This window comes from Salmo salar, chromosome 22 (assembly GCF_965601325.2).
Source record: "Salmo salar chromosome 22, fSalSal1, whole genome shotgun sequence".
Classification (NCBI taxonomy): domain Eukaryota; kingdom Metazoa; phylum Chordata; class Actinopteri; order Salmoniformes; family Salmonidae; genus Salmo; species Salmo salar.
Genome location: NC_138312.1, coordinates 33212510 through 33225072, shown reverse-complemented (window position 1 = coordinate 33225072; position 12563 = coordinate 33212510). Strand labels below are relative to the sequence as shown.

The 12563-nt window shown below is 47.6% G+C and overlaps 1 protein-coding gene across 2 annotated transcripts in view; it reads left to right on the top strand.

The window, feature by feature from the left end:
* The first annotated feature begins 9761 nt into the window (after window positions 1-9761).
* Window positions 9762-12563, top strand: part of LOC106583180 (SLIT-ROBO Rho GTPase-activating protein 3) — a 104427-nt gene continuing 101625 nt past the window's right edge. The window contains exon 1 of one of the 2 annotated variants that reach the window (XM_014167076.3): window positions 9762-10341. In XM_014167076.3, the coding sequence (XP_014022551.1) occupies window positions 10275-10341 (67 nt within the window). In that variant the 5' untranslated portion in view covers window positions 9762-10274. The remainder of the gene's footprint in view (window positions 10342-12563) is intronic. The other variant, XM_014167077.3, reaches the window with a different exon arrangement.

Sequence of the window (12563 nt, the reverse complement as noted above, 5' to 3'; positions counted from 1 at the left end):
TTATCCAGAGTTCACCCGCCGCATTCGGGCCGTGTTCGACCACCCTCCGGAAGGAAGAGCGGCGAGTGAACAGCTGTTCCACCTCAGGCAGGAGACGAGGAGCGCTCAGGACTTCGCGTTGGAGTTCAGGACCTTGGCTGCTGGGGCGGGGTGGAACGACAGGGCCCTCATAGACCACTATAGATGCAGTCTCCGGGCGGACGTCCGCTGGGAGCTGGCCTGTCGAGATGCCGCTCTATCCCTGGACGAGCTCATCGACATGTCCATTCGTTTGGACAATCTGCTGGCTGCCCGCGGGCGTTCGGAGAGGGTCCTGCCCGTTCCACCTCCATGCACCCCCGCCCCTACCCCTATGGAGGTAGGGGGGGCCGTGCCAAGGGGCACCGGAGGAGCTGGCTCCTCCTGCACCAGCTGTGGTCGGAGAGGACACACGGCCGACCGGTGCTGGAGGAGCCAGTCTGGGAGTCGAGAGGGCAGGCAGAACACTTCTCGGTCACCCCAGGTGAGTCAGCACCAGATTCACCCAGAACCCCCTGTTGGCCACGTGTTCTTACCTGTTTTGTTTTCTAAATTTTTCCCTCTTCCCAGCATAGGGCGCTAGTCGATTCAGGCGCAGCTGGGAACTTTATGGATCGTGGACTTGCCATTAAGCTGGGCATTCCGCGGGTTCCGATAGATCCCCCCTTCCCCGTGCACTCCCTAGATAGCCGACCATTAGGGTCAGGGCTAGTCAGGGAGTCTACGGTGCCACTGGACATGGTAACGCAGGGGAATCATAAGGAACGCATTAGTTTTTTCCTTATTGATTCGCCTGCGTTTCCGGTGGTGCTGGGGGTCCCCTGGCTGGCTGGTCACAAGCCCCGTATTTCGTGGAAACAGGGGGTTCTCCAGGGGTGGTCAGAGGAGTGTTCAGGGAGGTGTCTAGGAGTTTCCATAGGTGCCACGTCGGTGGAGAGTCCAGACCAGGTGTCCCCCGTGCGCATTCCCCCCGAGTACGCCGATTTGGCGATTGCCTTCTGTAAAAAGAGGGCGACTAAATTACCACCCCATCGACAGGGGGATTGTGCGATAGACCTCCAGGTTAACGCTGCGCTTCCCAAGAGTCACGTGTACCCCTTGTCACAGGAGGAGACAGCGGCTATGGAGACATATGTCACTGAATCCCTGGGACAGGGGTACATTCGGCCCTCCATCTCACCCGCCTCCTCGAGTTTCTTTTTTGTGAAGAAAAAGGAGGGAGGTCTGCGTCCGTGCATTGATTACAGAGGTCTAAACGCTATCACGGTGGGGTTTAGTTACCCACTACCTCTCATCGCTACGGCGGTGGAATCATTTCACGGAGCAAAGTTCTTCACGAAACTGGATCTCAGGAGCGCGTATAACCTGGTGCGTATCAAGAAGGGAGACGAGTTGAAAACATCCTTTAGTACCACATCGGGCCATTATGAGTACCTTGTCATGCCGTATGGGTTGAAAAATGCTCCAGCCGTCTTTTAATCCTTTGTTGACGAGATTCTCAGGGACCTGCACAGGCAGGGCGTGATTGTCTATATCGATGACATTCTGATATATTCCGCCACCCGCTCCGCGCATGTGTCCCTGGTGCGCAAGGTGCTTGGTAGACTGCTGGAGCATGACCTATACGTTAAGGCTGAGAAATGTGTGTTTTCCAAACGAGCCGTTTCCTTTCTGGGTTATCGCATTTCCACCACGGGGGTGGTGATGGAGTGTGACCGCGTTAAGGCCGTGCTTATTCGGCCGACTCCAACTACGGTGAAGGAAGTGCAGCGGTTCTTAGGCTTTGCCAATTACTACCGGAGGTTTATCCGGGGTTTTGGCCAGGTAGCGGCTCCCATTAACTCACTGCTGAAGGGGGGGCCGGTGCGTTTGCGATGGTCGACGGAGGCGGAAGGAGCCTTCAAGAAGTTGAAGACCCTGTTCACCGACGCACCCGTGTTGGCGCACCCGGACCCGTCTCTAGCATTCATAGTGGAGGTGGACGCATCCGAGGCTGGGGTGGGTGCCGTGCTATCACAGCGCTCGGGTACGCCATCGAAACTCCGCCCCTGCGCTTTCTTTTCGAAGAAGCTCAGTTCGGCGGAGCGTAACTATGATGTGGGGGACAGGGAGTTGCTAGCGGTGGTAAAAGCTTTGAGGGTGTGGCGGCACTGGCTTGAGGGGGCTAAACACCCCTTTCTCATCTGGACTGACCACCGAAACCTGGAGTACATCCGGGCAGCGAGGAGACTGAATCCGCGTCAGGCAAGGTGGGCCATGTTCTTCGCCCGGTTTAGGTTCACTATATCCTATAGACCGGGTTCCTTTAACACTAGAGCCGACGCGCTATCCCGTCTCTATGACACGGAGGACCGGCCCATCGATCCAACTCCCATCATTCCAGCGTCTAGGCTGGTGGCACCGGTGGTATTGGAGGTGGACGCGGACATTGAGCGGGCATTAGTGTTGGAACCTGCGCCTGCGCACGTTCCCGTGGGTCGCATGTATGTGCCGCTCGGTGTTCGTGATCGTTTGATTCGATGGGCGCACACGCTACCTACTGCGGGTCATCCTGGTGTGGCGAGGACAGTGCGGAGTCTCAGGGGGAAGTACTGGTGGCCCACCTTGGCTAAGGACGTGAGGTCCTATGTCTCTTCCTGTTCGGTGTGCGCTCAGAGTAAGGCTCCTAGGCATCTACCGAGAGAGGGTGAACCAGGAGGTGGGCAGGTTTCTGAGGTCGTATTGCCAGGACCGGCCAGGGGAGTGGGCGAGGTACATTCCCTGGGCTGAGTTAGCCCAGAACTCACTTCGCCACTCCTCTACTAACATGTCACCCTTTCAGTGTGTTTTGGGTTACCAGCCGGTCCTGGCACCGGAGCCAGACCGAGGCTCCTGCGGTGGAGGACTGGGTACAGCACTCCAAGGAGACCTGGAGAGCCATCCAGGACTCCCTGAAGGAGGCCAGTGGACGGCAGAAGAGGAGTGCTGACCGCCACCGCAGTGAGGCACCCGTGTTCGTACCGGGAGACAGGGTCTGGCTCTCGACCCGGAACCTGCCCCTCCGCGTGCCCTGCCGGAAGCTGGGGCCGCAGTGTGTGGGGCCCTTTAAAGTCCTGAGGAGGATAAACGAGGTGTGTTATCGGTTACAACTCCCTTCCTATTACCGTATTAACCCCTCGTTTCATGTGTCTCTCCTCAGGCCGGTGGTAGCTGGTCCGCTGCAGGACGCTGAGGTGCGGGAGGCCCCCCCGCCCCCTCTGGACATCGGGGGGTCCCCGGCGTACAGCATACGGGCCATTCTGGACTCGAGATGCCGGGCGAGGGGCCTGCAGTACCTCGTGGACTGGGAGGGGTACGGCCCGGAGGAGAGGTGCTGGGTGCCGGCGGAGGACGTCTTGGACCCATTCAAGTTGATGGATTTCCATCGCCTCCGTCCCGATCCCCCATTCGCCTCGCCCTCCGGGTCGTCCTCGAGGCCGGTGTCGGCGCGCTGCGGGAGCCGCGCGTCAGGAGGGGGATACTGTCACGATTCCCACCGACGGTGGCGCCCCCTCCTGCTCGGGTGGCGCTCGGCGGTCGTCGTCACCGGCCTATTAGCTACCACTGATTCCCTTTTTGGTTTTCCCTTCTTTTTGGTTTTGTGCACCTGTGTTTAGTTTGGTTAATTAGCGGGGATATTTATGTTAGCTGGTCCGCTTCCGTGTTGTGCGGGATTATTTCTATTGTGACGGCTCATGTTCGTGTCGGCGCTATTTTACGCCGTGTGTATTTTCTCCCCTGTGTTTGGGAGTATTTTGTTTGATGAGTGAGTGTACATTAAATACGCCACTACCCTGTGCTCGCTGCTTCCTGTGCCTCATTCCTTCACCACGACTGCCAATCCATTAAATTTTCATTGCAACTCTGCCTAGAAGGCCAGCATCCCGGAGTCGCCTCTTCACTGTTGACGTTGAGACGGTGTTTTGCGGGTAGTATTTAATGAAGCTGCCAGTTGAGGACTTGTGAGGCGTCTGTTTATCAAACTAGACACTCTAATGTACTTGTCCTCTAGCTCAGTTGTGCACCGGGGCCTCCCAATCCTCTTTCTGTTCTGGTTAGAGACAGTTTGAGCTGTTCTGTGAAGGGCGTAGTACACAGCGTTGTACGAGATCTTCTGTTTCTTGGCAATTTCTCGCATGGACTAGCCATCATTTCTCCGAACTAGACTGACGAGTTTCAGAAGAAAGTTCTTTGTTCCTGGCCATTTTGAGCCTGTAATCGAACCCACAAATGCTGATGCTCCAGATACTCAAATAGTCTAAGGAAGGCCAGTTTTATTGCTTCTTTAATCAGCACAACAGTTTTCAGCTGTGCTAACATAATTGCAAAAGGGTTTTCTAATGATCAATTAGAATTTAAAATGATAAACTTGGATTAGCTAACACAACGTGCCATCGGAACACAGGAGTGATAGTTGCTGATAATGGGCCTCTGTACGCCTATGTTGTTGCGCTGGTATAAAGGATTTTGGAGACAGGCGCAGGAATACACAATAGGGGTTTTTAATACACCCAAAACAAACATGTATACAAAACACTGGGCTGTACCCAAACAAAAGAGCGAGGGTAAACCTCATTGAATGCCACGGGACGATACCCGTAATATACAATACATATAGCACACAGCATAACAGATGCACCAACGCATAGGTACTCACACCACCAACGGACATGGGAACAATAACAGACAAAGACAAAGGGAACAGAGGGCACATATATAACATACTAATCAGGGGAAATGGGAATCAGGTGTGTATGTAATCAGACAAGACATTCCGGGATTGATGATAATGAATCCCGTTCAGTGAAGCCTAGAAAGCCGTTGACATAGACCTCTGGAACTGGTGAACAGAATGAGCAGCAGTACCGGGGGATCCGTGACATATGTAGATATTCCATAAAAAATCTGCCGTTTCCAGCTACAATAGTCATTTACTACATTAACAATGTCTGCACTGTATTTCTGATCAATTTGATGTTATTTTAATGGACCAAAAAAATTGCTTTTCTTTCAAAAACAAGGACATTTCTAAGTGGCCCCAAACTTTTGAACGGTAGTGTACATTAAAAATGAATCATAGGTAAACTAACAATATTGTAGGCTTTTCTTGCTTTTGTGTGTGTGTGTGTGTGTGTGTGTGTGTGTGTGTGTGTGTGTGTGTGTGTGTGTGTGTGTGTGTGTGTGTGTGTGTCCGTCCAACAACCACTTAGTTATGTTAGGAAGTTTGCCATCTTTATAACTGGCCCTGGTAATTTCATCCCAACTTCTCTTATCCCCAGAACACAGTAACTTAAGAACATAAGTGTTTTTCTGACATTTTGGGGAAATTTAACTGAAAATAAAGAATACAGCCCAAGCAGAGCCCCAAGTCCCATGGGGACGTCCTCTAGGGCGTGGATGTTTCCCCCATCAAAGGCCAGCGTGATTTCACTCTCATGGTGAAATGGATTTCCGCCGATGTGCAATAAAGGAGTGGGGAGCGGTGAAATCTGTGTCAACAAAAGTAAAAAAAAGATTAATGCACATACAATTAACAAATAACATAAATGTTCAGCTGTAGTTTTATATAAGCATGCACACTTATGTTGATGAATAGGCATACCTTGTCACGGACATAAAGGCCACTCGGGTACTCATTGAAGAGGTAGGGCAAGAGCAGGATCGCTGCTGTGGTCTCGAGTCTTGCTAATTTTATTACAAGATACATTAGAGAAAGAGAAGGATTAAGAGCAAATACCCCTGTGTGCCTCTTCTGTATTGTCCTTCAGGGACTGCCGAAATAGCAGGATGATGTCCTCACCCCTGCCTCGCCTCTCTACCTCTGCTAGTCCTTGAATTATCTTTTTGTCTATATCCATTCCATGGACTTGATTAATTTATGAGAAGATCTGAAAAGGTAATTTGCACATATTTGTATGCTAATAGATTTCCGTTTGGATTGACTGCTATGTAGGTTAAATGTACACTTCAAATGCAGCATATCCTTACCGACTTCTTGATCTCAATTGCATTTTTTTTTTTGTCCTATAAGAATTTCAAAGGAAGAGAAAATGTGTCAAAGAATAGTCTTACAAGCATTTAAATATATATATATATATATATAAATAAATGCCATCGACATACAATTGAATGCAAAATAGAAGAACCTGTTGGAGAAGGCACAAGCCAATACAGTACTGCTATACAATAAAAGTACTGCCATACAGGCCTAATATCAAATTTCAAGCTATCTTTGCACACAAATTGTTCAATATTTTATCAGGCTGACTTGAAAGATTATACACAACATTTTGCTGCGTGGCAATACTGTGTTTGGATTCTGAAGGGCATGCATGTATACAAAAGAGGTCTAGTCACTGTAATAATACCATTATGCATTTGAATCCCATCTATAGCTACCATCAAAGCTATTCATTTCCTTCCACGAGGGGACATACATGTAATGTTTCCAAAATGGGATAGTATTGTACATGTGATGTTATGCCCCCCTTGGGAGTTCATAATAGTATTGCATGCTCTGGCAGGCTAAATAAAGAGGAAACCCTCCATTGCCCATTCAGTTCGTTGTAACATCGCGTCTGGACAGGTCACCATCCTTAGTTAGTTATTTAGCTAGCGTCAACAAAGCTAACGTTAGCTAGTTCATTCTCTCAAAAGTGAGAACTGCTATAGATTGGAAAGTTACGTTAATGAGTGTGAAACTATGTTGGCTTTATGGAAACGATATACAATATATGGGACAGAATATATACTGCTCAAAAAAATAAAGGGAACACTAAAATAACACATCCTAGATCTGAATGAATGAAATAATCTTATTAAATACTTTTTTCTTTACATAGTTGAATGTGCTGACAACAAAATCACACAAAAATAATCAATGGAAATCCAATTTATCAACCCATGGAGGTCTGGATTTGGAGTCACACTCAAAATTAAATTGGAAAACCACACTACAGGCTGATCCAACTTTGATATAATGTCCTTAAAACAAGTCAAAATGAGGCTCAGTAGTGTGTGTGGCCTCCACGTGCCTGTATGACCTCCCTACAACGCCTGGGCATGCTCCTGATGAGGTGGCGGATGGTCTCCTGAGGGATCTCCTCCCAGACCTGGACTAAAGCATCCGCCAACTCCTGGACAGTCTGTGGTGCAACGTGGCGTTGGTGGATGGAGCGAGACATGATGTCCCGGATGTGCTCAATTGGATTCAGGTCTGGGGAACGGGCGGGCCAGTCCATAGCATCAATGCCTTCCTCTTGCAGGAACTGCTGACACACTCCAGCCACATGAGGTCTTGCATTAGGAGGAACCCAGGGCCAACCGCACCAGCATATGGTCTCATAAGGGGTCTGAGGATCTCATCTCGGGACCTAATGGCAGTCAGGCTACCTCTGGCGAGCACATGGAGGGCTGTCCAGCCCCCCAAAGAAATGCCACCCCACACCATGACTGACCCACCGCCAAACCGGTCATGCTGGAGGATGTTGCAGGCAGCAGAACGTTCTCCACGGCGTCTCCAGACTCTGTCACGTCTGTCACGTGCTCAGTGTGAACCTGCTTTCATCTGTGAAGAGCACAGGGCGCCAGTGGCGAATTTGCCAATCTTGGTGTTCTCTGGCAAATGCCAAACGTCCTGCACGGTGTTGGGCTGTAAGCACAACCCCCACCTGTGGACGTCGGGCCCTCATACCACCCTCATGGAGTCTGTTTCTGACCGTTTGAACAGACACATGCACATTTGTGGCTTGCTGGAGGTCATTTTGCAGGGCTCTGGCAGTGCTCCTCCTGCTCCTCCTTGCACAAAGGCGGAGGTAGCGGTCCTGCTGCTGGGTTGTTGCCCTCCTACGGCCTCCTCCACGTCTCCTGATGTATTGGCCTGTCTCCTGGTAGAGCCTCCATGCTCTGGACACTACGCTGACAGACACAGCAAACCTTCTTGCCACAGCTCGCATTGATGTGCCATCCTGGATGAGTTGCACTACCTGAGCCACTTGTGTGGGTTGTAGACTCCGTCTCATGCTACCACTAGAGTGAAAGCACCGCCAGCATTCAAAAGTGACCAAAACATCAGCCAGGAAGCATAGGAACTGAGAAGTGGTCTGTGGTCCCCACCTGCAGAACCACTCCTTTATTGGGGGTGTCTTGCTAATTGCCTATAGTTTCCACCTGTTGTCTATTCCATTTGCACAACAGCATGTGACATTTATTGTCAATCAGTGTTGCTTCCTAAGTGGACAGTTTGATTTCACAGAAGTGTGATTGACTGTGTGTTGTGTTGTTTAAGTGTTCCCTTTTATTTTTTTGAGCAGTGTAGTTCAGGAAATAATACAAACGTAGTTCTGCCTAGTTAGGACATAACGTCAGCTCATGTTAGCTAGCTAGCTAACGTTACTGTACTGTAGCTCATACAACGCCAACAGTCAAACCCAGCTTTGTAATATTTACGTTAAATCTTCTGAACTACAGCTAACTAACGTGACAGTTAACGTTATGGAAGCTATTCACAGAAGATCATAATTGTCTTCAGTATTCATTAGTATTTTATATTACTATATCAATAATTTCGATACATATTCAGAGCCAAACATCAACCCAACTTACCTTTTTAACTGTTGTCGCATTCAGACTTGGCACGAGCGTTTGCAAAGTTCCCTGAAGAACTCCAGCAACAATGGGGGTTCCTCGATGAACCCCACCTCCTAAGAAGTTTGTTGAAGAACCTTTTGGAGCTGTTTTTCTTTGCCAAGAACCCTAAGGTTCTTTGAGGATCTTAGAAGAACTCCAGTTGAACCGCACATTTTTAGAGTGTAGCTACTGTAAATTGGACAGTGCAGTTAGATTAACAATAATTTAAGCTTTCTGTCCATATGACACTGGCCTTGCATAACTATGTCCCCCTCACACACACACACACACACACACACACACACACACACACACACACACACACACACACACACACACACACACACACACACACACACACACACACACACACACACACACATATTGCATATCCAAGCAACATGCAGTCGTGCACACTGACCTATATACCTCCAGGCAGGCATTTTCCCCTCACATCCCGCCCCCAGTACATGACTGCTGCCCTCCCACCCCGCTACAGGACCTGCATATCAAGTGTGTGTGATATAACAGTGTGTGGTGTCTGCACACATTAACCTGATAGTCAAAAGACAGCAAAGGCTCTCCCTTGCCACAAAGGAGGAACTTTAGTGCTGTTGATATTAATGTGAGTTAGTACTGCTGGAGGTGGGTTGCCATGGCAGTGAACACTAAAAAGGGTTTTTGCTATGTTTCTCTCTGAATAGATGATTATCAATATGTTTGGAGCAATGTACCTTCAAATAAAAACATGAATGTGAAAAACCAAAGCAGGATACCATTGAAAAATGTACTGACTGGGAGCTTTTAATAGCAGCGCCTGTCACCTAATCATGACCATTGATTACATTTAAATGATTACAGGATAATAAACAACCATTTATGACAGAATAAGACTCCAGAATGAAAGAATAAGACACGATTTAGCCAATATTGAAGAATATGCAAGATATATCAAATTCAAGAAAAAGATACCACATTTCATGCAGAAAAATGTGTGAGTGTGTGTGATTGAGAGAGAGATAGAGAGCGAGAGCTTCAGGGAGGGGGTTCTACAATGGGAGGAGACTCGTATGATGTTCGACTCAATTCATCTTTCCCAGCAGCGCAAATTTTCAGAGCGCGCACAGCTAATCATAGAATGATCGGTGTCGACTGCGCACGCTCAAAAATTCATTTTTGGGCACTCTAGAAAACCCCAACCACCGGAATGAGTGAACGACTTGCCTACACTACCATCATTTTATGTCCATTCTTTTATTGCTTTGAGTAGAATGATTTTGCTTTTCTCCGCTGCAGCTTTTGCTTTGGATGGCATGCTATCTTAAGAAAGGACGAGCCCCTCTTCTCTCACAGAAGCATAGCGTTTCTCTGCAAGAGAGAGACATACAAGCCCTATGCAGGTGAGCATTAGGCGAGCTAACTATAGAATGTTGCATTTCTTTATTTAGTGTCTAGTGTTACTTGAAAAGTTAGTTTTTTGTTGTTGTTGCATTGAGCAAATCGGACACAAAGAATACGGAGAAAAACGCTGCAAGGGTCGAGAATCATAAAAGGACCTCTCGCGCAAGCCTCAACATCTCACCGAGTCTCACCCTCATACCTCAGGAAAAATGTCATCTCAAACGAGAGTCAAGAAGGACAAGGAGATCATAGGAGAATATGAAACGCAAGTCAAAGGTGGGTAATAAAGGATATGCAAATTAGGAATTGCTTTGATCTTGTGTATGCATAAATAGCCGTGCTAGCCAAATGACACATGGAACACAAGTGGAGACGCATATAGGCTACTGTATTTTGAAACAAATAGTTGCAATACTACATTTCAATGAATCACAAGTAAATAACGTTTTGCTTTTGTGACTTTGCCTGCTTTGTCCCCTTACCAGTTCTGAGTGCAGTAGACTGAGAGTCCATCACTAGTTGGATATTTTATGCCTGCTATAAGTTAGGTTACTCATTGGGTCAACCTAGTCTCAGAGCATTTCATATTATTCTGTATGTAAATCCGATCTCTCCATTTAGTATGATATGTTACGTTTCATATGGTATGTATTCATTTGTGGATTTCCAAATCTATTTTGTATGATATGTTACGAATTACAATTCATATGATATGTTACAGTTTGAAAAATGTACAATATGTTAAGAATTTGCAAAACGTCTGATATGTTATGAATTACAATTTGTTGTTACTAACATTGACTAGGTGATTAATGCAAATGTTAGCTAGCGGGCTAACGTTAGCTAGGCTAGGGGTTAGTGTTAAGGTTAGGGTTAGGTTAAAGAGTTAAGGGAAGGGTTAGATAAAATAATTAGGGGAAGGGTTAGTTAACATGCTAAGTAGTTGCAATGAAGCTAAAAAGTGGTAAGAAGTTGCTAAAATGCTAAAGTTGTCCGTGATGAGATTTGAACAAGCAACCTTTTGGTTGTTAGACGTTCGCGTTATATTCCTACCCATCCACCCCGACCAACCACCCTACTTTAGTTTTTGCCTTAAGTAACCTTCTGTCTTATGTAACCCTACCAAACATGAAATATATTGTAACGACCCTGGGTTTATAAGAGCGGAAATAGACTCTGCCGCATGAGCATGCTTTTGCAGCACAGTCGATAGCGCGCTGGACTTCGGGCTAGAAGGTCGAGGGTTCGAGACCTGCTCCCTGCCTGTTTCATTACAATATTACTAATTTGAGTGTTCAAAATGTATGTTTACTATGTTACGTCTAGTCTATGAGACCAGGCAGATTGGGTTGGCATTGGTGGTTGGTTTGGTCACCTTCATCATCAGCATCACTATTCTTTGTAGCTATTTTGCAGGTGATATGTCAATGATCTTCTGTCGGACTATTGATTAGGGCCCATTAATAATGCCAGTGGACATGTGGGAGAGACCACAAATGTTTGAATGTTTCCTCCTTATGATCACGGCCGGTTCTGATACAGCCTGGATTTGAACCAGGGTGTCTGTAGTGATGCCTTAAGCACTGAGATGCAGTACCTTAGACCGCTGCACCACTCGGGAGCCAGATATGACAGCTATGATGTTATGAGGGCCAGATTGGGAATATAGCCATGACACCTGGGTTACACCCCTACTCTTACGATAATTGCCATGGGATCTTTAGTGACCACAGAGATTCAGGACACCCATTTAATGTCCCATCTGAAAGACAGCACCCTACACAGGGTAATGCCCCCAATCACTGACCTGGGGCATTCAAATATTTTTGGACCTGAGAAAAAAGTGCCTCCTACTGGCCCTCCAACACCACTTCCAGCAGCATCTGGTCTCCCATTTAGGATACAACCCTGCTTAGCTTCAGAGGCAAGAAAGCAGTGGTATGCAGTGTGACACACACACACACACACACACACACACACACACACACACACACACACACACACACACACACACACACACACACACACACACACACACACACACACACACACACACACACACACACACACACACACACACACACACACACACACACACACACACACACACACACACACACACACACACACACACACACACACACACACACACACACACACACACACACACACACACACACACACACACACACACGATGAATGATTAGTAAAGTAATCTACATTATATTGCATGTGTCACCTTCGGAATAGGGTACAAACAAATATCCCTGCTCTGAGTGTCATTATAATTAATATAGCTACCACTGGATTAAATATAAACATACATACCCCTACAGTATGTGTTTTTCAGCAATCTGGCTGATGTTTATGAGGTGACAGAGCACCCTCGGAGCATCAAGCTAGTGTGTGTGTGTGTGTGTGTGTGTGTGTGTGTGTGTGGGGGGGCGAGAGAGAGGTGGAGGGGAAGGGGGTCTTTGCTATCTGTGCTGTGACTGAAC